We start from the raw sequence: 27,977 nt of genomic DNA, 5'->3' as shown, positions 1-27,977 counted from the left end.
ACAGTTCGTCAACAGCATCGGAATCAAAACAAAATAAACGGCGATAAAATAAAGTTCGCTAGTGCTCTACGTGAAATTTAAAGAATGGCTTGAAATGTGATTAGGTATTGTGTTTCTACTATGTAATTAGGTTGAGTTTGTTCTGTAGATCCTGTAGGAATGTAAATAATAGTGTTTAAAACTGTAGTTAGTGCAATGGTCCATCCAGTAAAGTAAACACACTCTGAGAAGGTAAAATGGTTTGTTCAGTATAGTTTTCATTACAAAATTTAACTTATTTTTTGTATCTTTTTCAGGCTTCTGAAACGTTCCGGTGTGAGAAAAACATATGGAAATTAAAAATCAACGTTATCGATGAAGGGAGCGTTAAAAGATAGACGACTATGAACAACGATAGAATATCTTATCGGCAGCATTTATTTTCTTACTACAAATCAAACCCTTAGCGATAAGACATTATCATCCTTTAATATTTGGGGATTTAATTTAAGTACGATACGATAAAATTCACGTGAAAGCGAGATGCAATTTCTTATCGTGCGCTGTTATGCGAATAGGAGTTCTTATATGTTACAGATAAAATGATGTATCGCTTAAAACAGGCCTAAATCAAAGCCCCTTACTAAATATTATTTCATTTTTTCCCACTATGTTTCTGTCCTCTCATCGTCTTTGGCTCTATAACCTCGAAAGGTCTTGTAGTATGTTGATGCTCTCATCCTAGGCTGAAATTAGGATAGTTGGATAGCTATACGTGTAAAAGAACGGTTCGGATGGGCTGCTACGTGTCAGTAAAAGGCCTGGATGTTATTTCCTACTGCTTAAATAATTCTCTCTCATACCCGGTATGGAATTCTGTCCGGACCGAATCCCTATAAGCAGGGAATCGACTATCAGGCAGCATGGATTGATTGAATAACAAAGCGTTCATATTGAATAACAAAAATATTCATATATTGTGGCACGATTCAACCCCTTAAAATATTTAATAGGCAATAATTATTAAACAGTAATTACTTTAGCATTCGTGTTTAATATTGTGAACAGAGTAAGACCGCAAGAGGCCAAGTTTGGGTGACAATGCTGACTACTATTCACTTAATTATTAAAATGTTACTCGATGTGGTTTTTTCAACTAGTTTTGCCGGAATAGTTGTGCTATTCCCTCCTGCAAATACCCAATAATTGTTTGTTGATGTGTTATAAGTCCATACAACCGCTTTGTGTTATTCATCTACAATGCCGTTCACGGTCTAGCGCCGTCGCTTGTTAATCCTGTATCCCGATCATTTTGGGGACCATCGCTATCACTTCATCTCAGTTTGGGCCAACTATGCCCTCCACTGTCCATTTGGACGGTCTTAAAGGATTTTAAGGGCTAGGTCATTCTCATGACGTGACCAGCCCACCGGAGCCTTCCGAGTCTAATTCGCTGCATGATGGTGAGATCACCGTACAGCTTGTATGGCTTTTCATTAAAGCGGCTCCTCCTTTTTTCTTACACACATACGGGGCCAAAAATTCTTCTGGGCATTTTCCTCTCGAACTTGGCTAAAAGCTCTCAGCAGTTTTAAACAAAGTCCATGTCTCAGGGGCGTATGTGAGTACTGGGATTACTAATGTTCTAAACAGTGCTAGCTTCGTCCAGCGTGACAGATATTTTGAATGGAGATGTTTCCTCAGGCTTTAGTATGACTTGCTTGTAGCCAACACCTTTACCTCACCTATAATTTATTAAATTAATATTCACTGTAAACAGTAAAAAAATCTTTGACGTTATTTAACGTCTACGTAGTCGATTGCTAATTACTACCTGATTCTAGTGCTTTTGGGCACCCAGGACTATTGTCCACTAACGTTATAACCGATAGAAGCTGATCCAGGAATTTACCAATAGATAATATAACCTTGTAGGAAGTATTTAAAAAAAACTGCAATAAAACATTAATTCCTTATTGATTTTGACCATTGATAGTAAAATTGGCACAAACTTGATTCTCGTGGTCAAATGTTCTTTCAACACAATCCTGTGGTTTTGGCCTTTGCATGCTTCATTACATCTGCTCAATTCAAGTTTCTTCGCTTTCTGATCATTCGAAACGAGTATTAGATAAGTTTCGGATTTTTCTTCCATTGTCGCATTGTTCAGAGGTCATCCGCGTTCTGCATCTCATCTGAGACTGACCTAATTAACTTAATGTGTCCTAAGCTTTTTATTGTTTTTTGAAGAGTGGTAAAGGACTGAAATGTAAGGTAAAGTAAAGAAAAGCTAGATACTTGTATGTTTTAGTTCGAATTTGGAGATAGAGTTCGTTTCAATCACCATTCGTTTTATTTTTATTCTTGAAGTACATCGACATCGTGGTCATATCGCCACGAGATTAGTATTATCCTGCGGAATAACCCTCCTTAACATATCGCATCAAGTTGCCTTATCGAAACACGTTTTATCCATTGAACAGCTCTTTTTCGTGGCATATTTTGCAGTCGATAATTAAGCTGTACGGAATCATTGTTTTTTTTCGTTGTTGTTGTATGAAACGCTTGGCCTAGTCTCTCCATTTGCCTCCAACTTTCATTAAACAGTTATGATATTACGTTTTGAGAATGCTTCAAGCGTTCGCGCGTTTCATTCGTTTGATGAGGTTCGTCTTTTTATGAGCCCATCCCCCCCACTGCTGCATCTGGAATAGATTCTCTTGTTCATCGTTTATGGTACGCATCGTTTGCTAAACGGTACTACGAATACCATGTGCGATGTTTAAGATAGTGCTTACGGAAGAAGCAACGACTCCGCACGACGGTTAGAGCAGGCTGGCAATGGCACAACGATGGGAGGCGCTGGGAGTTTCGAAGGGTAGAGCAGCACATACACATAAAAGAGATCCATCGCGATCGCTGCTGAGTGCTTGGGAGGGGTGGGTCGGATAGATAGGGTAGCGCGACAGGAAGGGTTGAAGATTGCGCTACGCTGGAGAGTACGACGAGAGTACGGGAAACTAGACTATCGCCAGCCCCGTAGTCTCGTAACAATAACTAACGTTGAGTAATGGAATAACTGTTCACAACTGTTTCAAAAAAGGAAAGTCATTTATGGCGTTTTTCTTACTCTTCTTTATACCCACTGCGCTCAGTTTCTCATCTCGCGTCGCCGTTTGCCATCTTGCCATCATGGCGATGGTTGTGGTTGGGCTGTGAATCACCGATGGTTTTGCCGTTATTTGGTGGAAAAAGTTTGAGTTTTGTTTTTGGATAAGTTGAAGATACCACCGGATCCATATTTATGCAGCTATTTAGTTGTGAGAAATATTGTCCTACATTGATTAGCGTTTGCGCATTTCAGTGGGAGTAATTATTAGTTTCAGCTTCTTTATGAAAGTTGACGTTTTTTGAGGCTAAAAAAAAATAATAGAAAATCAATGTTCAAATGTAAACCCTGCCACTTATGTTACGTTGCCATGTTTTCAATCTAAAGTTTGATGTCCCTTTTGAGTGCACGTGCCCGATGGTCAGTTTAAAGTGTAAAATTTCAGACCACGTATATAAAAAGGAGTACATAAAATGTTCAACAGAGAACTTTTGATTATTATAAAATTATACCTTATTTGTATATTCGTTCTTAAACATTATTACTATTGCTGGTGATAAGTACTTGGAATTGTCGAGTGGTCCAGTGAAGGATACACAAACCCGTCCGGACTGTCTTTCCGTATACAGGGCTGACTATCCGACTACGTGTAAAATTTAGTCATGAAAGCCAGAAATGGTAGATCAATACTTGTTGAAGTGCTAGAGCCAAGGTGAATCGTAGCGAATCAGTATTGGGAAGTTTAAATGATCTAGATAGTATTATTACGCTTTGGAACACTTAAACACGAATAAACTGATAAATTTTATAGATTTCAAAGATTATCATGTGTTCGTTAAAGTTAAATAATAGTTGCTGTTAATATGCTTGAGGGGGGCCAGGTGGTTGCGACTGCGGTCTTCAGAAGGGAGGACCAGGGGGGTTCAAATCCCATCTGAGCCGTTACCCCATAGTGAGCTGGATAGTCAACTATGCGGTACCTATAAGTCTAGTAAGCCATAAATAGCACGCATGAGCCGAAAGGGCGCCGTCGTAAGCGTCGTAGGTCAAAACAGAAGAAGATATTTGAAGAATTGTACTTAAAAGTATAAACAATCAACCCTTTTCAGAATTTAATTATTTTTCGGATTTTGGATACACCGAGTGATGCAAAAGTTCCATTGTATGATTGCATCCCCTGTATTTTATTGTTCGTTGTTATGCTGTATCATTGTTTATTTCTTGTTAAAGTAGTTTGTTTATCACATTTTGTTATCATATTTTATCACCATTTCCGTGTGATTTATTTCTTTTCCATCCACATTATTTTTGGTTATTTTTCGCTGGTTGTAACTACATTATATGAAAATTAATGAAAAAAAGTATAGAGAAGGACAACAGAATAAGACCTTTTTGCATTGTAATCACGTAAAAATGAGGGTATGGTGCCGATAAACATGATCAAAGCACATAAGTTAATAATATAAGACTTTTGATTAATTAAAAAATCATTTTTTTTTAGTAAGTTCATTAAAAAAGACTATTTATTTATTTATAATTTCAGTATGACGGCTTGACTGTCCCGCACTGTAAGCACTAAAGCAAAGGGATATTCGGGGGGGCGCCGGCCTTCACACGGCAGGGCCGGGTTTCAAATCCCATCCAAACCGCCTCCTCGTACGTAGGGCTGTCTACTTTACTACGGGTAAAATCAAGGCACAGAAAGCCAGAAATGGCAGGCCGAGACTTCTCGAGGTTGTAGTGCCAAGGAAGAAGAAAAAGAATCTTACTTAGGCTCTGCTCCGTCGTTTCGATTTTTTTGCAAGATTTTCCGACTAAAAGTTTGGTTTTTACCATATGATGAAATCGTTATCTTCTTTCTTCTATCAAATTTCGTATTGAAGTTTTAACAAACCCTTGTGAAAAAATCAGAACGATGGGGCTGATGACAACCTCCACCTTAACTTAACTATCGCCGTTGGAGTGGCCCACGCTTCGAAATGTTAAACGACCCCTGATGGGCCTGTTTCATATATTAATAAAAGCGTTTCTTACTTTCTCATTTCAGATGTTAGTCTTCTAAAGACAATGCTAAAAGCAATGAGTCATACAACTGCAAGAAGTAGACCATCAACCCGTGGCTCAACATGTACGGTAAGTTCAGATATTGTTTTGCTACTAAAAACTAGCACAAATCGAAACCCCCTTTACACTGTATTCCCTATTACACCACACCCTGGTGTAAAGTGCATACCTGGCAACAAAAATACTTCCTACAAATGAACGTGTACTCCATTTACTCCACTCACCCTCCTGTCCCAACGGTCGGGCACCGTCTTTCCCATTTTCAGTTTCAAACCGAGCTGCAACTCACTGGAGAAGGAAAAAAAATGCTGATGAGTTTGCATTTTGTATGAATCCGAGACAAGTGGCGGTGGTGGTGGTGGTGTGTTTCGAGTAAAAATTTTCCGTCTTTCCGACCACTGGTGCTTTGGCCGGCCCGGGGTGTGCTGACTGCAGTTCAATTAAAATAAATATTCGCCTAGCGTGTGAGTGTGGTGGAATTTTCTTTGTGCCATATGGCCTCCCAGTTCCAAGCCAGCCGGCTGCTTGCCCCGCGTCTTGGGAAAGCTGCAAAACAAATATTCAATTATTTTGCAGCACAGTTGCTGGGCGATAGTATGTTTCAAACCCCCCCCCCCCCTCCTTCTGTTTTGGACCAATTGTTTGTTTATGATGCTGTCACGATTTGCAGTAAGCAGGCAAAAAGTAAGGTGTATTGTAGTAAAAAACTAAGCTGTAAAAATGTGTCATCGATTTCGGTGTCATAGTGGAAACTCTAGTGAAAACAACTAGTGGAGGTATGTTTTTAAAAGGGGCTTTTTTTGTTTGTGCTCTAAAATGGCTTGCCCGGGAACTGTAATCGCGAAGCTTTTGTTGGGCCAAAAGGTTTGCTGTGACTTTTTCTCTTCTGTTTGAGCAACGAACGCCATGTTGAAACTTTTCTTTCAACTCTTCGTGAGGGGGGGGGGGGTAGCTGGGAAAATAAAAACTAGTAATCTTTACCAGCGTCCTTCACCGAGCCCCCGAGTGTTAAGCGGAAACGTTAGCGTTAGTTGGAAGTGGTGTGAGCAATTTTTACCATGCCAAAGCACCATTTACCACCAGTTTGCTAATCGTGGCCGTTCGTAAGAAAACCCAACTACTACACACTCGCCCGGAGTTTAGTGTATGATTATGTGGCGCAATGCATATTTCGCTATAATTTTATGTAACCACGCAAAACTCACCCGGGCCGACGCGGCGCGCGCAGCCAGCAGCCCGCTCGGGTCGTCAGAATGGCTGAGCAGCAAAACAAGCCATTTGGAACAAAGCGAAGGAAAAAAGGGAAAAAAACACGGCCATTGGTAATGGAAACCGAATATGGACGCGTGAGCAAACTCATGCTGCACATGGGAAAGTGCACGACGCCGATGCACTAACCGGAGTTGCACTGGTGGTGGTTCATACCGGCCCGCCAGAGGATGGTACTCGACGCTGTTTAGTGGAAACCGCGCAGTGACTAACTCCAATCTTCCTACAACAAACAAACAAGCAGCCGCCTACCCCAAGCAGGTTCTTTGGTTCAAGGCTTGAGGCGGCCGAAACATAAAACCCACCCGAGTACTGCGCAAATAGAAGAATTATTTTGAGCAACAGCTCAGCCGCGACATCATGCTCGCGCTCCAGTTTTATTGCTAACACATGGGCCGTGAGTCATGTGCGCGTTTCCGTTACAGGTACGATGGGCTGAATTACACTCGAAATACGGTGACGTTCCACCGCCGAGCGGAGTCCGTTCCCTATCGAGGAGACGATGGCTGTAGTTTCTGATGCCTGCCCGCGGGTTCATGCTTTACGACTTGTCTTGTGCCCTTATGCATCCGTCAGCCGGGTTAGGGAACTACCTTCGGCGACTATTTTGCATGTGGGTTGAAGGACTGTTATCGCCATTGCTCTTTTTGCTTCGCGTGGAATATTGTGGATATTGTTTTGCACTGTACAACTGGTTGGTTCATTTTGGGGGCTTTACTACTACTATCACTTGGTTGTGTTGTGTCTGTAAGGAAACATGTAGGCATCGCTATCGCATTCCAAATATTTATTTAATAGCTTCCTTTTTGTGTTTTTTTTTACCTTGCTGCATAATAACTACGTTCCCAGCAAAGTTATTTATTGTTGGGCAATCATTATCTTAACATGGTCACCATGTCATGCTTATACGCCGTAGTGTTTTATAGTAGATAAAGTGCTAGGTTTTTATGATTTACGGAAAGTTGTATTTGAAAACATTTTGAGAAATTGTTCACATGAAATTGAGCTTTCGTTCGACTACCTTTTGAACGGGCGATAATAATGTTTTATTAGAGTAAAAAAAAAGTTATATCATTTTGATGTCTTGAAACGTGTCTTGAATAATCAGTTGTCCTAAATCTTCTCTAGTTAGCTTTTTTGTCATTCCTTTTTTTGTGGTCCAGTTGACGCCACGAAGCTACCGTTGTTTCTGTTAACAGTTCCTAATTTTGCGAACACAATATAATTTATTAGTTGACTCGTAGTCTAGGATCTTCACACGGCAGACACTGGATATCGAATTTCGTCACCATACGAAGGATTGATCGTTCCCAGCTGCTCGTATATAAAATGGCCGAAGATCTCGACTCATGGTACTCTCTTGACTAGAGAATGTCCTCAATAGTTACCGTAATTAGGCTTTAGTAGAGTGATGTACCCATCTAGACCGCCTCTCCATACGTACGTGCTGACTACTTTACCTCGGGTAAAATCAAGTCACAGAAAGCCAGAAATGGCAGGCCGCGAGACCTCTCGAGGTTGTAGTGCCAAGAAAGAAGAAGAAGAGTAATGCACTCAATACAACCTAGACGTTCGAGCCTTTTGACGCTAGGGTTGCCTTAGATTGTATACGATCCTACGTATGTGGAGTAAGTTTAGAGTTAGAGTAGGTAATAAAGCCATTGGATACTGTCTGCATGCATAGAACTTGGAATGACAATCACCTCGTCCAAAACAATGTCCTCGTTTCGTCTGTCTTTAAGAACACATCCGGAAGCAATACGACAGAGTCGTTCTTATTTTCTATAATGAATTTTAGGTGACGTTTGACAGTATTCCGCTAGACCGTTTGCTTGCCAAACTGGATAACGTCGGCTTATGGAGTCCTGTTCTATCTTGGTAAAGTTCCCACATTCATTGTAGAACTTTTTTTTTTTTTTTTTATTTATAAAGAACGGCCTGGCCGTATTGCTTAAAGCTAAGTTACAAAAATAGGTACAATTCACGCTGGTTTGGAAACATTTCCTTCTCCAAACCGTGAAAGGGCACCTTATCCCGGGTGAGCTCGGTTGATCATTGTAGAACTTATCAAATTAGAATTCAGGATTTCTTTTCTGGTCTCTGGTGGTTGATTCGTCCGAAGTTCTTCAGGGGAGGGTGTGTAGATTTCTCTTCCATTTCTGTCGTTCGACACTGATGATCTTAAAATCTTCCTTCCTGTAACCTTCTCGATTCCTCTCCTGTTTTGTGTGGTCCTTATCCGCAGAAATGTAATGTCATTTAATGGAGATACCAAATAGATATTTCGACAGTAATCGTGAATCTTCCATCAAGGATCTCGCTGTTTGACTAAACACGAAACTTACATTAAACGATCAGTCTTTGTAAATGCTAACCTAATATTAGGCCTCACTACTCGATTTTCGTATAACGTCCGTGGATCTTTATGCTTGAAGGCAGTCTACTGTTGCTGGGTAGGAGAAATCCACAAATATCCCTGATGCGATATGACAATTATCCTCCAGCAAGAGTGACGGCAATAGCTGGAATAGAGCTTGTCAAGCGTAATTTCACGTGATTTGCCAGTTACAGATTTCCTTCGGGTTAGCCCAAGAGTGAACAGAACAGAATGATCCTCTCTTTAGAGCCCAAGTATTATTCAACAGCTTACAGCATCTGTTTCGCTGTCAATTCTTTGGACCCGTTTCTGAGCCTCCCAGTGGTCGATTGAGATACTATAGGAGGTTCTGGGTAGAGGTCGGAGACTACTATATGATTGAGGTTCCCAGGACCTTAGAATCAGCGTACAAGAAGATACCGATTGGGGTCCCTTGAAGGGCTAGTCGGAGCTTAATTTTCCCAAGAGCAAATCTACTACATTTTTTTAAATTTTTTAAACTTTCAAAAATAATCAGCACTATTGTCAACCTCAGAAAATGAGATTTAACTAATTGAAAAAAAAGTTATCGTTGTCATAAATTCATAAGCAGTTTTACAAGTTGGTAATTTTTTAAGGCAATTCTTATTTTTATTAGTAAATTATAATGGCTTGACGCTGTATTGTCCTTTAGGCAATTATGTAGTGATAATTTTACCATGGTCTCCCATGGTCCGGTTACCGAGTGGGAAAGGCAAAAGTCGTTTGGGTGTCGAATTCCAGGGCCATTCTCTAAAGCACTTCACTGTTAAGCTACGAGTGTTGGAGGTCAAAGAAACCAAACATTCCAGGCAAAGAGTTACTGAGGTTGTATTGCCAAAGGAGAAAAGCTGTAATTAGTAACTGATTTTTGATTATCTTTATTTTACAAAATTAGCACGGGAACGAACCTCCACCTAATGAGTTATTTGTATAAAAGATTAAGAATTTTATTATTTATTTTAGTGATATTATTGGGGACTTTTTCATTGTATATTTTCCGAATTTTATTATTTGTTTAACCTGCTAACACAAATAGTCGGATATGTAATTATTTGTTTGCCTGTTTAAATGAGCATTATTCTTCTTCTTATTTGGCCTAAAGACCTGTTAATGTCATGCCTGGCATTTCTGGCTTACTAGACCTAATGTTACAACGTAGTTGGATAGTCAGTCCTCACTCCGGGGAACGGTCCGGATGGGACTTGAACCCCGACCGATCCTGCCGTATGAATGATGTCGCCTCGACCACTGGGTCAATTTTAATTTCATGTTTAAATAAGTAGTACATTATTTGAAAATAGTGTAGCTCTCAGTGTGTTGAGTTATCCTTATTGTTGTCGTTGTCGTAACTAGCATTATAAATGAGTTGGAAAAACCAAAAAAAAAAACAATAGAAAATTGCTGCACAGCTTTTGATCAAATTTGTGCATTTATTGACATGATGTTTCACCATTCACAACCACATTGGCGTAGAACACGGTGTTGCGATTCACAAACCATAGGTTTCCGACGTACCGTTGCAGTGAAAATGGCTTGAAAACTAGCCGGTAACCTAGTGCGTGTGCCGTAGACCTTAATTGTGGTGTCGATAAATGCCGTGTCATGGTTGCGGGCGGGTAGGTCGTAGTGGAAGACGCGGTAATACGGGTCGTAGGACGAACGGAATCGAAGGAGAAGGGCAAGTCGTCTGTCTTGCCGGCGCAAGATTACGCGCTATACTCATGCACTTATTCAAACACACGGCATTTCGTTGTGGTTGCAGTGTGCACTTATTCTCGGCATCTTGAACGAATTTGGAAAGTGTGCCGAAGGTTGTGGCCCATTGTGGAACACCGTCGTCTAGCGAACGTTGAGCGAACGTTGAGCGAACGTCGAGCGAACGGCTAACCGTGGTGATCTAGTCTAGATGCGCGATGTACGTGCGTTATGCGTCAAATCTCCGCAAAAGGGATTCAACGCTGAGTGTGAAGCTTGTTTTGGTGAAGCAGAAGCTTTTAAATTAAAATTTTAGTTTAAAAAATACTTAGATTATGATAGTATATTCTCAAGTAAAATTATTATGCTAGATTCTATGACTTGCATTATTTTCAACAAAAAAGGGAGGATCAATTTTAAAACATCTGGACGTTTGCTCTTAAAATACTCGTTGTTAGCGTGTCTTAAAGCACAATCGATACCCTTACCAATCGATACGGGGATTATTTATAGACTCTTTTCCCACGCTGGACAGTGTCGTCGAAAGCCGGTGGATTAATGACTATGTTTCACGTGTCATCGGAACTATCCTGCTAAAGTCGGACACATCCGTCCGCCATGAATATTGCTGCTGCCCGCCTTGGGGACGAGTTTTGTTTTGGTAGGCTGCAAACTGTCGAGGTCAGTTGATTTGTGGCCTGAATTTTGGGAAATCAAATCAAAGCGAGAAGTCAAATTATTTTGATACAAAACAATCGATAATAATTCCACTCGGGGCTATACGAAACTGGCCAGTGGACAAGAAGACATACAGCTCGCTAGCAACGGTCTGCGGTATCCAATTAATAAACGATGATTCGACACGTTTTGGTGTGTGTTTTTTTACTGTTTTGCATGTGATTATAAAAAGAAAAAGTAAAACAAGATTGCATTGTAAAATAGAACGGGCGTTGGAATAATTAATTTTAAAATGATATGACATTGGCGAACATGGGGCCAACTTGGGCCTGCCACTGGCGCAAACAGAAAACGTTGGTTGGCCAGCTGTTTTTCCTAAGGGGTTCTGTGCAGAGTGTGTTGTGGCATGGCACGGAGAGCGAACACTGGTTGGGGAAATTAAAGAGAGGGAGAGAGAGAGAGAGAGAGAGCGAGAGACTCCAAAGAGTAGAAAAAAATGCGTAAAAGTGCAGGACAGGTGGTTTTAATTGATTAAAATAAGGCTTTTGTACGACGGATGGCAAAGTGAGAGTTTAGTAAAATTTTCCTTCTCTCTCTCTCTCCGATCGACTTGGGCTAGTGAGAGAGCGATTGTTTATTTACAATCTCTTACCGGTTTTGTCAAGATTGTACGCAGCAGCAGCAGCAGCACGTGTTGAACGCAACGTTTGTTGGGTACATTGGGGTGGTGGTCTTTGCGCGAGTGTGTATAGGTTTATGCATCAGCTCGCTCTCTCTCAGCACAGGTTGTTTGGTGCGTAAGCCCTAAAATCAGGGGTGAGCAAACTACGTAAAGCTCCAGCCTGTGGAAGGTGGATAGCTTTCACTCGGAGTCAATCTCACAAATATCAGATGTACGGCTTGGCTGTTCTAACGCAAAACAAGTCCCATATTTTTTCCGGGTCTAGGTCTAATAGAAACATAGTTTCACACAACAATATATTTAAAATACCATCCAAGGTTTTCCCTGTAAATGCCATGCACGGTTCTCATTTCTTTCAAACGAAAAATTAGAACAACTGGAATTTGAATAACAGTTAGACTTTGAAGGCGTTTTATTTTGGGTTAAGCAATGATCCATATGCAGTTTTTTTTTCTGCAATACGCTCATACATACAAAAAAAGCTTAAGTAACTACAACGTACAAAAGAGGGGAAATCAAGTCACATAAACTTATACGTCTATATCATCACTCCTGAAGTTAGTAGTATGATGAGCAGTTTTGTGATATGAAGCCAATTCAGCTCGTTCAAGCTAGTTCAAGCTAAATAATTATATGCGTTTGTTCCTCTACCGAAATAATATACGCTTTTGAGCTCTCCACAGAAGAATATGTAAACACCGAGTTGTGCAAATTTCTGTTTTGTTTCTCTTGATGCGTAATGTCAAAATTCAACATTTTTTTTAAAGAAGGGGTTTACTGAAATTCTTAAACCAACTCATGGTATTCTTTTTTTAAGTTATCCTTGAATATAAAATGAGCAAAAATGGGTACCTAAGGCTATGATCGTTCCCGGAACCGACAAGCAAACTGTCTCCCTATATGCAGCAATAACTAGGCAGCTGTGCGCATGGTCTGTCAAGCTTAAATAGTTATTCCTTTAATGTGTGCAGTGGAGTATTTGAAGTGGTAGTAGGGGGATAGGGATGGTTTTAGTTGGTCAAAATTCAGCAGTGCTCCCTGGGCATTACTTATACTTTGTACAGTCCCTGGTCATTAGGAATGGTTTCATTACACTTTAAAAAAAATCATCAAATAGAAAACCGAACTGTTTATGTTGCGAACGCGATAAAATAAAGTAGAACTTGAATGAATGAGCAAGCAAGAATTACATTAAAAAAGCCTAAATCAATGTTTTGGATAAATTCTCATAAGCCAATATTATCTTAGGAGACAACCTAAACCCAATTGATAGACATCAAACCGTTTGAAAGGCAAAACTATGGTAAATAATTAAGACGTGTCAGGATGTGCTATAAAATATTCAAAAAAGTAAACGTAATGTTTTAGCATTTCTGACCATTAGAAATCAGGATCAGGGACCTACGTGAAGATCAAACAAGTCGCAATCGCACTATACGATCATAAAAAAAGACTCTGGTCTGGTAAAATAAACAGACAAGCGAACGTCGCTTCAATGTTCGGGATACGCTCGTATCTGTAGGTTTATGGTACTGCAAGCCATCTTTCGAACCTTCCTTTTTCATTCTAACAAGTTTAGGTATATAAGACAGGGTTTTTGTTAATAAACTCACTTGCATTTTAAACCCTTATCGGTTCTGAACAGCAAATTCGTAAGAGTTCACCCTGATGGAATCTTGATCTGGCGCACAGGAAAAAGGCCTTCAGTCTAACTCGAGCGATTTTTGCAAGCCATCTTCGGAACTGGACCATAATTTTCACTGTCGTTAACTAACTGACGTGTGTTAAGTGTGTTAGGTGCTCCCACTCAGTTGGGCCATTCAAAGTTCAACCAGTTTGCCTAGCCCTGCAACAACAACAGGCCCCGAACCAGTACAAATGTGTAAATTGTAGGGAGAACCGTTTAGTCTCTCGTTTTACAAATTTCTGGTCCGCTCTCTCTCTCTCTCTCTAGGTTGAGTAATGCAACAAGCCCCCGGTATGCTTGGATCTAGTTAGGGAAGTGAAACAAAAAAACACACACATCGTTTAGTTCCAAAGGAGAAACCAGTGCGAGCGGTCGGTAGCACTGTTGCCGGTGTGTCATCGCGTTGTCATCGCGTGCAATTGTGCTGCGGGAACCGCCGTGGACGCATTCCTTCAGCATAACGCTAGTTCCGGTGCACTGTGCGCGCACATCGCGGTGTGTTTCTTCTGTGCTTCGATACCATTGTCGCTAATCCCGGGGGGCTGTGGCACGCGTCCGGTCGGAGAATCTTTTGCGACAGTGTGCGTGTGTGTGTGTGCAGTGTTGTTGCAACAGGCCATTTTGGTTGGGAATTGTTTTGTGAAATGTGACAGGTGATTGTGAAACTGCATCAAACCGTCAGGCAGCAGTTAAAAGGGCAATAGTATTGAGAGAAAAAAAGGGCTTTACAAGTACAGTCGAGTGCGCGTGTGGCCGTTTGCTCATCAAAACAAAGTTCCCCGGTTGGGGGTCCTCCATCCAACATTCTTCGTCGGTGTCACGCCATTGTTCCCGTGCCTGAATCGTAATGGATACGTACGTCAAAAATCTGCTCAACGGTTGGAACATGCCGGAACTGATAAAAGTGTTTCAAGGTAAGGGTAGTACGAAAAGCCCATCCAGTTTGCTTCCGGTTGCGCAGGAAGTGACAAGAGAAAGAGTCCCGAGCAAGAGCGACAAGAGCGCGAGAGAAATGGCAAGCGGCGAGAGGATTTCCCCGCGTTGCATATCACTGTGGGGATGATAGGTTTGGAGTGTGAAGAAAAACAAAAATGGTGGATAAAAATGCGTCGTGAAAAATTGTTTGGATCTCACCAACGAAAGAAAACAAGCTATAATTCCTCGCTCACGTTACCAATTTTCCCATCAATAAAGGCACGTAACAGGGAGCCCAAGTTGTTGTTTGGTGACAGTACGGTACGCCTGTTTAATGTTTGGTTTGTCTTAACATGCTTGCTACAGCGGCCCCGATGGCTTTCCGGTACATAATAAGCTATCAGCGAGTTTTTTTTTATGATATCATAACACACGGTTGAGTGTGAACTCGGGCGAGGGGGTTTTCCTGTGACCAATCACCATTGATAAGTGCGCTTGTAAGCGAGCAGTGACCAACATTATGTATATATATCATCAGACAGCATCGGGAGTTCCACAGAGCTTTCTTGTTCCCATAAATAGAGCTTTACATGGCAGTTCGCGCAAAAAGAGTTCAATTTAGTATTATAAAGTTGAAGACTTGCTTACAAAAGCTGAGAATGCATCCAACTCTCGTCCACGAAGGTTCGGAACCAGCATTCCAAAAAGGGCAAAACTTCGTTCGCTGAGCTTAATTATGTGGAAACTTTTGAAAATGTGTTGCAATATCTTCCACAGTTCAGTTCTCTCTCTCTCTCTTTCTGCCTCTCTCTCTCTGCCCGCATACATACAAACACAAGCGTAAAATTCCTTCATGTTGGTAAATAACGCAATTGTTCGTCTTTGACGACGACGCCACACCATCAACCACCAATTTCCAACCTCCAGCTAGTGTAGCCAGCTCCCTTCTTGGCTGGCTGGGCCCCGATCGGAGTCTCCATCGTTACGACAGTCCATACAGGCTGGCAGTGTTTCACTACTAGTGGAGTGAAATTTAATTTGAATTGCAATGAGAATTATATATCTGTTTTCTTCCTCCTTCCCTGTTCTTCTTCTTCTTCATGCCGTTAACTAACATTTTCCTTGGCTTGGTCCGTGCCGCTGTCTTCCACGACCTTGCCCCAAACTGTACCGTTGTGCCGTGTGGCACGCGTTCTCTTCATTCGTACCGTAGTCTCTTCTTCTTCTTCTGGTCCCTTCCATTAGCGTCCCAAATTCTTCAAGGGCTCGCTGCACTGTTGGGTATTTTCGATTTGTACTGCCGTTTGCAACAATATTCTACAGACTGGTTGGAAGGTTGGAAAATATTGTGTTGATGTAATCCGTACGATCCGAGTATATTCCAGTTCCCTTGCCCAGCTTGTTGCGAGCCAGCGTTATGTTGAGCAGAGGTTTAGCTGTACCGCTTACCTAACGCACGGTGCACCATCACGACCATTGTTTTCTTGCACCAACCGTGAACCGCCGCTGCCGACTTAATATTTTATTGATCTTCTGGTTTGAAACATTGGGCAACTGTCGCCGAATGGCATGGATTGCGCCACGAGGATGATTCTGGATGCTTCTTTGGGAAATATTGTGAAGATCAACCTATTTTCTTCAGGGGCGCTCCGGTCTTCACACAGCAGGACCGGTGTTCAATTCCCATCCAAAGACTGCTTCCCAGTAAGCAGGACTGCCTCTCCAGTTACGTGTAAAGTCAAGTCACAGAAATTCAGAAATGGCGGGCCGAGACGAAGATTTTATTCTGTGGACTATTTTATTTTCGGAGAGAACTACATGTAGGTCTAGAAAGTACTAGCGAATATCTCGTCACACGATTCCATTTATATCTATTAGATCTCGGATCAGATCTGTTACCCTATTTTTGGCCCAATTTTTTATCCAATTTTATTCTCCCCCGAAATCCCGTGTGCCGAATTATGGTGAGATTCGATGGAATACTGCCAGAGATATTCAATATTTGTCGTGTCTCTCTCAGCGTGTGTCTGTGTGTTTGTACGTTTATGCTTGTTGGCACATCGAAAGCACTACGACAAAATTGTTTTCCATCCAGAGCGTCCGTCTTTACTCTCCGTTCCACCCATCCGGCTCATTTCCGGCCACCCAGCCCCAGGAACGACTTTCCCACCCAGCAAACGACACGATTCCTGCTGTTAATGGTCTCGGTTTGCCGTTTAGGACGCACAAAACTCACTCGGCAATCGGTGAGGAGCATGCGCCGTGCCACGAAAATGACAGCTATTATCATTTATTGCGAAGAAAAAGTTGGCAAATTGTGTTGATGTCGTTCGGGAGCCCTCAAACCCCGCCAGTTGCCCAAAGTTCGGGCGGCGGCCGCCCTTATCACGCCGCTACCAATTGGTTTGCGTGCGCTAACAGCTTGCACTTGAGTGTGAAGAGTTCCCGGGCGAACACAGGAAGCTTTTTAGTGGACGACCGTCACCGTGACTTGGACACGTTTTTGTTGATGTTGGGCACGGTTAGAAAGGGCTTCGGGAAAAAGGGTGATTGATCACGAAACTGCACAGAACATGAAACTACTTGCACACACGTAGTCGGGGCGCTGTGTGTGCACACTCTTTCCTATGCGATATGCTGTGGCACGGTTAGTATTACCGCTCTTGCGTAAGTTTGTCGAGGAGGGTCTAGCCAATACTTCCTAGGGCTCTCCCGCTTTCGTAGCAATTGGTGTAATTTTCCGTATGTGTGTGATCGCGCACGATCGAGCGATGGCGAAGTCACCGGAGTAGGAAGTTCCACGCTGGTTGGTTGCCGAGACCTGCAACCTGACGAGAGCGATACCTCAGCTTTGACAACTCCGGGGACCATAATCGTATCACCATCGGTAGGCAATAGATACCACCAGACCGCTTGCGTCTCAGCTGGTTCCACTTTTGGTGCCGCTACGGGAAATACGAGCGCGAGATCTGCTGCTGCAACCATTATTACTTCGACATCTCGCCATGCATCTCCGAACGGGGGGGAGGGGAGCCTGTTTCTTGTGTGTCTTCCAGCTGTGGTTCACATTGAGCATATGTAGCTACTACGGCCTCCTATTCGGAGTGCGTTGCCCATGTATGGTCCCCTTTTGCCGAGCGTAGATAATACTCACTTAAGCCAAACAACCACCACGACTACCACCGCGACCGACTCTGGAGCCATTTTTAATGGTCTTCCCTATATGCGAGTAATACTAAAAGAAATATGCGTTCCCTGCCTAGTCAGTCACTTCGGCACATTTGCAGTACTTCAGCTGTGATCGCTCACAGCGTCTTGTCGCTGGGTGTGTAGTATCGGTCTTGCTTACACTCCGTCTTCCGTCAAAGTCCGTGGCGGCGGTTTCGGTTGGCGCTGACGTCGTTAAAGTGATGCCCTGCTTTTTACAGATCTTACCCTTGTGCGCTCTCCGTGTTCACTTAACCATTTCATATTTCATCCATCTCATGCTATCTCCCTCTCTGTCTTTTCATGTCTGGGTTCCAATGTAACTACGTGGCTGGGCACAACCCGTGTATTCTGCTGTATCGTGTGCCGTGTAATTTATTCCGTAATGCGCGGGGAATATCTGCTTCACTTCAACCGCGCAACATGACTTATTCGTCACAATTTGCTGCCCAACCAAACAGAGGAGGAAATCGATGAAGCTGCCTTCAAGTGCCTCAAGTACGATATGATCAAGGAGATAATACCACGCATTGGCAAGCGGGCCAAGTTCCTGCAGCGGTACGAGGAGTACAAGGAGAACCTAACGGAACGGCCCGCCTTTGCCGAGCTGCAGCTGGACGATAAGGTAAGCGAAGCGGGGGGGGGGGGGGGGGGGGAGATCCTCTAAAGATCTGATGAGGAAACCATATGCGCTGGTTGATTATGATTCAGTGCAATATGGGTCGCAGATTGATGAGCGAGAGAGGATTGGGCGAGAAGTTAGGAAAAAAGCTAGATTTTTGTGAGCAATACTTTAATGATTGTTGACTTTAGTTTATCATTAAACGATAAATTTCGCAATAGGTGCCTTTAACCGTCAATAATCATTCTCTGAGCAGACAATAATGCTTAAATTGCTTAATAAAGGCAATGACATCAATTTACGCTGACGGTGACTTCAGTAGTATCGCTGTGAGTACAAATGATTGTTTAAATTATGCAAGCGATCTCTGTACAGTGATGGCCCAGCGACACGTTTTTTTAGTGAGATCTTATTGGTGAAGCAGATGGTCATAATTGCATAATTTTACATTTACACGAACGTTCTAAGGCACATGGTTTTAGGTTGCCATTTTCTGTGGGTTCACTATCTTACCAAATTGTTAAAAGTATTCAGAAACGATCATCGTTTAAACCTTATTATAGTCAATATTAATGTACTGAGACATTAGAACAAGCGAATAACTGGTATCACGATTATTCGTGTCGGATTTTAATATAGGGATATTATGACTGCTGGTTAAAGATCCCTAAACCAAGTAAATCAGTAAAACAAACAGGCTTGAACAAGATTACGGCTACATTTGATCAATTTGTGATGGTTTGCAGATACATATCCTCTAAAAGCATAGTGACGCCTCCCCTATTTTTTCAAAGAAACCCTCAGAAAGACTTGAGTTTCTTATAACTTAAGTCAACCATTGGATAACAACGGTAGCTAGCGGTGGGTCTGAAAATTGATAGGACGTCATCAGTTCAAATGTTTGGCCCCTAGCGGTCTCTCCAAAGTTAATTTTGAATGGGGTGCACTTGATAAAGAAACTAATCCCACTTCCAGCAATACAAAAGCTTAGGTAATGGATTTAACTTAAACAGTTTTTTACAGTTTTTTAACAGTATCATCAGCTCCTTCGAGATTCTGAAGCTGTGATTAATGTTTTCTGGTGATTATTTTGAATGAAACTTGTCGATGGTATTGTAGGAGCTGGGATCAAATCCCAGATATCTGAAACCCTCCCTGGCTCCCGGAACGAAGGACGGAATATCCAGCTATGAGTTAAGATCAAGTCAAGTGAAGCTAGAAATGGCAGGCCGAGATCGTCCGAGGTTGTAGTGCCCAAGAAGAAGAGACTTTAATTGTTTTTACAATGTGCAAATAAACTGTAATGTATGTCTTAATCCAGCAGTTCATTGCTCAATTCGACAGTATACCACATAGGTTAGACTAATTCTATTTCTGAAATTCTTGACTGTATGATTTTCCCGTTTGCTATTAACTGTACATGTCCATAAATGGTTAAATTAATACAAAAATTGAGCACACATTTCTCTTTTCTCTCTTCTTGGCCTAAAGACCTCTCTTAGGTCATGCCTATCATTTCGGGCTTACTAGGCTTAATGGTACCTGGTAGTTAGATAGTCAGTCCTCACTACGAGGGAATGGTCCGGATGAGATTCGAACCCCGGTATGAGGTCTGGCGCCATTGTAGCTTCTACCACAAATATTACTAATAGTGTAAAGCACCTCTCCTTCGTGGCTTAGGAGAGAATACTGCATAAAAGCCTAACAAAAAGTTTTAAAAAAGCGCAGTACGTATCGATGTCTATGTTACAATCAATTTGCAACCAACGAACGACACTGACCGGAAAACGTAAGATAGTCCATGCCAATGGTAGTACTTAAGTGGCACACACAACAACACCACGATGGGCCCAAGATAAGGGCTACAACGAGGGAGGCCACTGCCGGGAATATTGAAATGACATTCCTGTACATATTATCGGCACGTTGTGGTCTTCAAGTGCTGCGGGTAAAACAAGTAACAGCACCAAGCGAGAGAGAGAGAGAGAGAGAGACAGAGAGGAAGTTAAGATATTACAAGAGTAAACTGGTGAAGAGGGACCGCCAGCCTGCTTATCATGAAAGTACGTACCGGGCGAATAATGGTCTACGGAGCGGATGTGACGCTGGCCGGCCGAATATGTATATGCCCTGTGCGATAAGCAGGAAACGTTGTTCCGAGCTGTCTCGGCAACTGCCCAAAAGTACGCTACTTTACCATCATTACTGATTCACCCGGGTCCCTTGGGTCAACCATATTCCAAACTCCCTCCGTTCGAGTGAAGGGGCCAGCCCAAGTTAAGCGTATTCGGAATACATTTTCTAAAGATTCCCGATGGTGCGAGTCAAAAGCGCACCCGATAAGCCGATTGTCTAAGCCAACGTGTTGCTAGAGCTTGACGGACAGCAGCAGCAGCAGCAGAAGTGATTTTCTCCACCAGATTCTCCCTTTCGGACAGCCAACATCAAACTGTGCGCTTTTTGCCCAGTTTTATGCTGCACCGAGTGGTGGCCCGCTCCACAACGTTACCCGAGGCGCATTGTGCTAGCTCAGCGGTTTCTCATTTATCATCGGGAATAGGAATAGCCGCTTGGCCCCGCTCGAGCGAATAATGCAAGCGCGCCTTTCCCGGGAGAGTACTCCGCTCATGGACGGACGTTGGGGCTCATGGCCTGGTTTCGACGCGATTCCGTATTTATTATGATTATATTTCCACAAACTGTCTTTTGCCGCCTGTCTTCGCTGCTGGTTAGAGTATTCTTCGGCCAATAGCTGACGTGTGTTGCGTACACACGCGTACTTTGGGGGCCGTTTGCCGTGGGGCCTTACTCCGGTTGCGGTTGTTTCATTATTATTAGTACTGTACTGTGGTGCCGAGGGCCCTATTACGCGTAGACCCGCGTGGTGGGATAACACTTTTCCCACTACTGCTGCGCTACTACTGCCGTTGCTACTACCTATATTACTACGAACGAATACCGCGGCTGCCGCTGTTGTTGAGCTAGGCTGTCGAGGGCCTTGGGCAACTTCGCTAGTGGCACACCATTGTGTGAGGTATTTTTCGTTCCGAGTGCCTGGCGTATTTCGAAATTGGTTCGCGCATATTCACACACACACAGAGAGCGGCCGACCGTGCGCACGCCACTTCTTGTCGATGCTTGTTTGATGCTTTGTGAAGTTTTAATTTGCGCCGTTTTTTTGTTGTTTTCTTTCCCATTTTTCGACGCCTTACCCCACTTAGAAACTATCTAGGTAGTGCTAGCGCTGGACCAGTCGGTCGGTTGGTAGGGTTATGTTTTTCTTTCGATTTTGTAAATTTTTAAACATCCAAACTTTCCTCCCGAACGAACGAACGAACGTTCTCGTAGCAACATTCTGCTGGGCGATATTTCTTGTGGCGGAATTGCGCTGAATCGTCACTTTTGTACTTTTAACGCGCCGATCCACAGGTAGTGGTGTTGGTGCCACAGTCGCACCAACAAATTTGCATTTGCTGGGCAGAAAATATAAAGCAATATATTCATTGTACTTTCAGCCGGCCGTAAGTGGCACCGAGAAGTACTGGCGTGTACACCGGTTTGGAAAATGCTTAACCGTTGGCGAACAATCGAGCCTGTGGCAGTAAGACCCATCGGTTGTGGTTGTGTTTGGAAAGAAGGCATATTTCATTCGGTAGTTTTTGGGGGTTAGCCTCGGAAAGCTAGCACAAAGAAGCGCTTTGATGGAGAAGGTGTTTGTTATTAGCGTTGAGAGGTCTTGCTGGAGACTTGGAAAGACAAGACGTGTTGTCTATAAAGGCTAGGCCTTATGGGAATGTAAATCAATATAGGAATTTAAAAGAGTTATGTTAAATTTAAAATATTGCTCTGCTCCTCTGTTGAGCCGCGAGCGTTCTTAAGCAACAACAACACTCATAAACAATGCTAGAACATCTCACATTCTCCATAGTTCATGGTGTTTAACATAAGCTCATTATTTCCATGAACATGATGCTAGAAAGGGTTGTTCTTGCCGTGCTTGAGCTTAAAGACCGCTTCAGACGTGGTTGCATATGGAAATCGATTTCCACTAGGTCGGTAGTTCATTTTAACCAGTTAAAGAAAAGCAGCAGCTTCGCCTAACGCTTTACCTGCAAGCCGATAGCCGAGCTTCGGGCGCGATTATGAACGCGAGCATAATAAATCGTGAGACGCTCGTTACCCGTCCACGTGCATGCATACTGCCATTTAAATTGGTGCATGCCCAGAACGACGACGCTCTGTTCTGAACGTGTTGTACCGAAATTAATGTTCGCACCCAGAGCTCGAAAAAAGGGGAAACGCCAAAGCCCATAGGTTTATTATTGCCATGATTGACAGACCGGGGCAAGAAGCCGAGCCGAGGTACCGTATTTAGAGCTTTAGAGCCAAACTGCACAATGCACAGCCGTTTACGATGTACCCGGCCCAAGACGGCTGCCTCAGCGACACCCATATGGCAAGGGCGGTGTTCAATAAAACATTATGCCAATGGAGCTCATGTCTAGCCCCGTGCGCGCCATCCATCCGCGCACGGGTAAATGCAGATGTATTTATTCCACCTCCAGGGGGGGCCGCGTTTCGCGTCGGTCGGTCGGTCGGGGGGGGGGGGGGGGGGGTGTCTATGTCTTGACATAGTTTCTTTTTTTTCGTTCGTTCGTTCTCTTGTGGCCGGTTGTTTGAGTTTGAGTTCCTTTACGAGGCGTTTGAAATAGTGCTTGTTGCTTGGGGTATGTTGCCCACGATCCCAGCTTCTTCGCGGTTGGCCCTGTGTGCCGGCTGATGAGCGTACGCCGTTGTGTGTCTTTTCCTTCAGTGAGAATTTTTAATGAGAAAAGCTCCAAGAGGCTCCAATAATGAAATGCATTGTTGTAATAATAATATCGTTTGGGGCGGCCGGGAGGGCCCTGTTCTCGTTTGCTGACGCGAGTTTCGCATTCGTTACGCCGGCCCTGGAATACACGTGCGAAGGAGGAATATTATGTATTCCTTAGTTTCGGGAATAAAGTGCAGCGTCGGAGCGGACGGGCACGTTGCGATGGGAAGAAGCAGCATACATTATTACCTTCGGCTTCTTCTTGGCACCATCGCCGCGAACAAATAGTCCTGCTTGATACGCCACCGGAATTGTGCACGAGATTTTTGTATATCATTTTCCGTTTCCCCCTCTTTTCGAATGGTGTGTGCTGATGGGAATTAAAAATTATAAATATTGATTGGGTATGGTGAATATGTTAAAAATAATACACGCATTGGTATGTTTATTGTTGAGATGAGAAATTTGCTTATCGTTTCGGAAGGATCGATACGCGCGAATGAAGAAATCGAAACACTTGGCCGGCTTTTGACCGATCATGACTAGCTGTTTTTATGTTTTTAAATTCCCTTCTGCCAAAATAGAATTGCGCTAGATGGTTGATGAAACACCGAACAGATTGGATGGCGGGAGGAAATCAACGCTTTATTGTTGTGCTAGGTGTACAGTTATACACCTCACAGGGAAGATCGCCGGGTTTTGATCGACAAATCCACTTCATGCCCTCACGCCCATAATGAGTAGAACATAATATGCGGCGAGTGTAAGGAATGTTCTGCAAAAGACATACGTTTGATCGAACACCTTGTTCTTATCTCCTGTACTCCTTAACACTTGTACTGAGTGGTAAAATTAATTAATTTTGTTGTCGCAAGTTTATCATTTAACTTTTTATAAGAACCTACTTACAATATCATTACGATCTGTCAATTCATTCTTTGTTTGTAAGTCTTTTTAAGTTTAAGTCCGTGGTGATCCGGTGGTCCCCCGGCTTCAAACGACAGGACCGGGGGCTCAAATCCCATCAGGACTGTTCCCCCGTATTGAGTTCTGACCTATCCAAATACGTGATATCATTCAGTCTAGTAAGCCAGATTTGGCAGACATATGACCAATGGCCTAAGAGATCGTTAGGCCAAGAAGAGATATTTTTTTATATTCTGCAAAAAATCTGCAAACCGTGCTGCGGTTCAATTCTTTGTTTGGGAAGGTTTATCGTATTCTGCAAGGAGTTTGCTCCTACATATTCAGTCGTTTATCGATAGGTTTGGGAGCTTATAAGTGATCTTATAAGCTTTGAAGAAGTTTCTTTCTCAGAATGTCCATAAAAGTGCTACTATACTAGAACTTTGGAAGATCATCGATTGACTGAGGAATATTTCGTCTGAAGTTTTTTGTACAAACTGTGTGCTGATCGAGTGTCGCATTTGCTAAGAACTCAACTGTACAATGCGTTGGAATGCGACTTTCTTAGCATCATTAAGAGCAAAATTGTTCCAGCTTCCATCCTACTAATTGTCAGATGTAGCTCTCTCTGACTGTTGGCTTTTCTCACATTAATGTTGGAAGGTTGTTGGCACAGTGGCAATAATGTTGGAAGATTTTTGCATAAAGTGTATTGATCTTATTTGGTTCCTCTAATATCACCACTAGAGAGGCTTCAACTGTCATACCGGTCAGGGCCTCCAAAAATCTTGTACCCACCCTTGCTGAGCAATTAAAGTGATTGCCCAAAAAGTGCTCGTTGAATGCTACAAGTTTCGGATTGGGCAATTTTTGGTGTAATAGCGTTTTGGTGGTGCTGAATATTTACCGGTCAGTTGCAGAGCGCAGGAAAAAGGGAGTTTATTCGAAGTATTGGACCAGTATTGATAACCTTTTCAAGGAGCCGAAAGCTCCGTACTTTCGTCCAGTCCGATGAAGCGTTGGACCTTGGCCTTGCAGCTTGAACAAATAAGAATGTACTTATGTATCACTTCCACAAACTTAGTTCAAAACTGTTTGACTAATCCAGCAGAATGTAGTGTCGGCCTGCCATTTCTGGCTTTCTGTGACTTGATTTTACCCGTGGCAAGGTGGAACAATTGCGTTGAGGAAAATTATAAACATTTTCGAAATCACTCAGGTCTATATGGTTCGTTCGAACTTAATTATTCTATGTGTCCTCCGATTTTCAAATCGATAACATTCTCCAGAAGAATTCCAGGAAGCTGGAACACGTCGTTCGAATGTAGTCCTCCGATATTGATTGCCAAGTGTGCTGCACTAGGGTGATATCATTTGCACGCTTATGCTCCAACATTATGCCCAGATTAGACAATCAAACAGGTTTAATATATCCATTCGTTGGGTTAAAACTTCAAGTCTTCCGTGAGCTATCGTTGGATCGGATTGGACGTGTGTCGTCGAGGGATAAGGCTTTCGATGTTAATGTTGTTAAAAATCGCCCTTCACTGCTTACTGCAGACCATAAGAGCCTCAATGAAAACATTCTCAAACATTTTGATGCCATCAAGCCAAACATGATCATCGTGACACTAGTCGTATGCTGAGTTTTAGCTTCAAAATTTAAAGTTAATCGTATCGGGAATATCCTCTAGCTTGTCCGATGAAATGGAGCGTTCTGTACCGCTTTAGGAAACATCATGGATTGTGAATGATCTCTTCTTCTCGTTCGAGATCTTCTAACGTTTCACGTTGGTTCTAGAAGTTGCACGTAAATCTTCTTCGATAACTCTCTGCAAAGATTTTCAAAGATGCTGGTTTCGTTTTCTTTTAATTTTCTGGGGAATGGTTCTTGGACCTCCGTTTCCTGGCTTTAGGGACTTTTTCGATATGTTGTGAGCAAATGGCATTTAATTTTCTTGTTATTCTCTTTGGGTATGTTCTTTACGATTACATCTTATTATCTTGCTATAGAATAACATTGCTGATTATAAACTAATGATTTACTAATCGTGTTTAAATTTGTTTTGTTTTAGGACCGTTTCCCGCCAGCTTCGCCCCAAAAACCGTCCCGCATCGACTGGGGACGAATAGAGAAGGTGTGCGGCCCAGTACCGATCTACCTAAAGAATCTGCTCAAGATGTGCGGTTACGAGGCGGAAAGCAGCCTGCGCAACCTGAACGACGACGACTTCATCGACATGGAACGGTTCGCCCGGGAAGAGCTGATCCATCTCGTCCCGGCGACGCAGTTCTACTTTCACATCTTCTGCAGCGATCCGGCCCGCGAATTTCGACTCGTCCCAGGCCACCGCAAGCTGCTGCTGCAGATCAGTGCCTACCTGAACTACACCAAGGTGGCTAGTGAAATTCAACGTCCCGAACCGGCCCTCCGCATACCCGCCGAACTAACGATTCAGCGGGAACGCGAACACCGACTTCTTCTCGCTCAGCAACAGCAGCAACAACAGCAACAGAAGGAACACCACCACCAGCAGCAGCAGCAGAAAGCAGAGCAGCACAAAGAGCACCAGCAGCAGCAGCAGCTCCTGCAGCAACAGCAGCAACTGCTGCAAGAGGTGGTACGCATGCACCAGCAGCCGATGTCCGACATGCAGGAGCAGATGCTGACGGAGCTGAAAATTTCGCACAAAAACTCGCCGCTCGCGTTCGAGCAGGCGACCGTGTTCCCGCCGCTCAGCGACGAGGAGCGCATCAAGAAGATCCAGGGCTGCATCGTGAAGCTGATCGACATGTGGAGCGAAAAGCAACCGATCAAGCTGCAGATCGCGGAGGAAATGATCAACGTGACGTACGAGAGCAACGGCTACAACGCATTCATCAAGTGCCCGATGTGTGCGGTACAGATCAAGGTGTCGAAGCTGCCGACGAAGAAGGGCGATCGGTTTGTGATCTCCAACTTCTCGAAGCACATCATCAAGATGCATTTTTCTCAGCTTAGCGAGGGTGCGGGCGGTGGTGGTGGCGGTGGCGGTGTAGGCGGTGGTGGTATCGGTGGCGGTGGACACGGTGGGTCGGTCGGGTCCGAGCGACACCTGAGCATGGACAATGTGTCCTCGTACTATGGGGGGGAAAACTCGGACAGCAACACCTACCCGTACGATGACTATGGGTCGGGCAAGCGGGCCAAGCTGGAGGAGGACGAGGACGAGCTGGACCCATTACCGCCCCACCTGCTCCACCCGTACGTCAGCATTAAGGACGAAATCATCGATCTGGATGCGTAGCGGGTGAGGGCCGTTTGTGAGCCGCGCCCAAGCGTGTGCCGAAAGCAAACGAAACGTGCGGTGGTGGCGATGCCGATGCACGGATAACGATACGAAGAATAGCTAATAGAAGAAGAAACCAATCGCGCCAATTTTTCCATTCCTCAATCAAACCAAATAGCCTCTCTTAGCTTGTTGACTCTCATAGATTTACGACCGCCGGTCGCGTTAGGGTGTAAGGTTAGGCTGTTACATTTTAAACTGCGCGCCACTGCGGGAAGGATCCTGCGCGGAAAGGTGTTTTATTTACTAGCAATTATTTTTACGCAACACGCTGCGAACCGTGCGGATAGAACCACGTGGCATGAGAAAAGACTTAATTTTTTGGAACTGAACTTGCGGTCTGACTTCGCGCAGATACCCGTTTTTGACGGGAGCAACGTAGCAAACGTAGATAGGTTGATAGCGAAAAGAAAATGGTGTACATAAGGAGTATAAGTAAATGATGCTAGTAAATGGCAATGTTGCTGCAAATAAATGGCAAATGTGTACGTTCTGGGTATTTCGTCTCGTCTCACTATCGAGCTAGCTGTGCAGCCTACATGGATGATGGTTTCATCTAGCTGTGTGCGTGTGTGTGTGTGTAAAGCCACAGTATATTGGAGAACGAACCCTTCACACAAGGGA

General features: G+C 43.4%; 1 protein-coding gene across 3 annotated transcripts; it reads left to right on the top strand.

Moving 5' to 3' along the window:
- Positions 1 to 2: 2 nt before the first annotated feature.
- On the top strand, positions 3 to 27,848 carry LOC118509694 (hybrid signal transduction histidine kinase B-like). 3 transcript variants are annotated; one of them, XM_036050759.1, is made up of 6 exons: positions 3 to 104; positions 4,632 to 4,772; positions 5,136 to 5,221; positions 13,829 to 14,475; positions 18,145 to 18,308; positions 26,100 to 27,848. In XM_036050759.1, the coding sequence occupies exons 4-6, from the start codon at positions 14,409 to 14,411 to the stop codon at positions 27,309 to 27,311; spliced, it is 1,443 nt and encodes a 480-aa protein (XP_035906652.1). In that variant the 5' UTR covers positions 3 to 104; positions 4,632 to 4,772; positions 5,136 to 5,221; positions 13,829 to 14,408; the 3' UTR covers positions 27,312 to 27,848. The 3 variants fall into 3 exon arrangements, with proteins under 3 accessions (XP_035906652.1, XP_035906653.1, XP_035906655.1); XM_036050760.1 differs by lacking the exon at positions 13,829 to 14,475 and adding an exon at positions 297 to 315 and having other exon boundaries at positions 17 to 231; XM_036050762.1 differs by lacking the exons at positions 4,632 to 4,772; positions 13,829 to 14,475 and adding an exon at positions 297 to 315 and having other exon boundaries at positions 17 to 231.
- Positions 27,849 to 27,977: the final 129 nt, after the last annotated feature.

Source organism: Anopheles stephensi, chromosome 3 (assembly GCF_013141755.1).
Source record: "Anopheles stephensi strain Indian chromosome 3, UCI_ANSTEP_V1.0, whole genome shotgun sequence".
Lineage (NCBI taxonomy): Eukaryota > Metazoa > Arthropoda > Insecta > Diptera > Culicidae > Anopheles > Anopheles stephensi.
Note: the sequence above shows the minus strand (reverse complement) of the source record. Positions and strands in the feature narration are given on the sequence as shown.

Excerpts from the sequence above, each read along its gene's own strand:
- LOC118509694 (XM_036050759.1), top strand. The coding sequence starts at position 14,409 with ATGGATACGTACGTCAAAAATCTGCTCAACGGTTGGAACATGCCGGAA. Across the intron at positions 14,476-18,144 it reads ACTGATAAAAGTGTTTCAAG|AGGAGGAAATCGATGAAGCT; the intron begins GTAAGGGTAGTA and ends CCAACCAAACAG. Across the intron at positions 18,309-26,099 it reads AGCTGCAGCTGGACGATAAG|GACCGTTTCCCGCCAGCTTC; the intron begins GTAAGCGAAGCG and ends GTTTTGTTTTAG.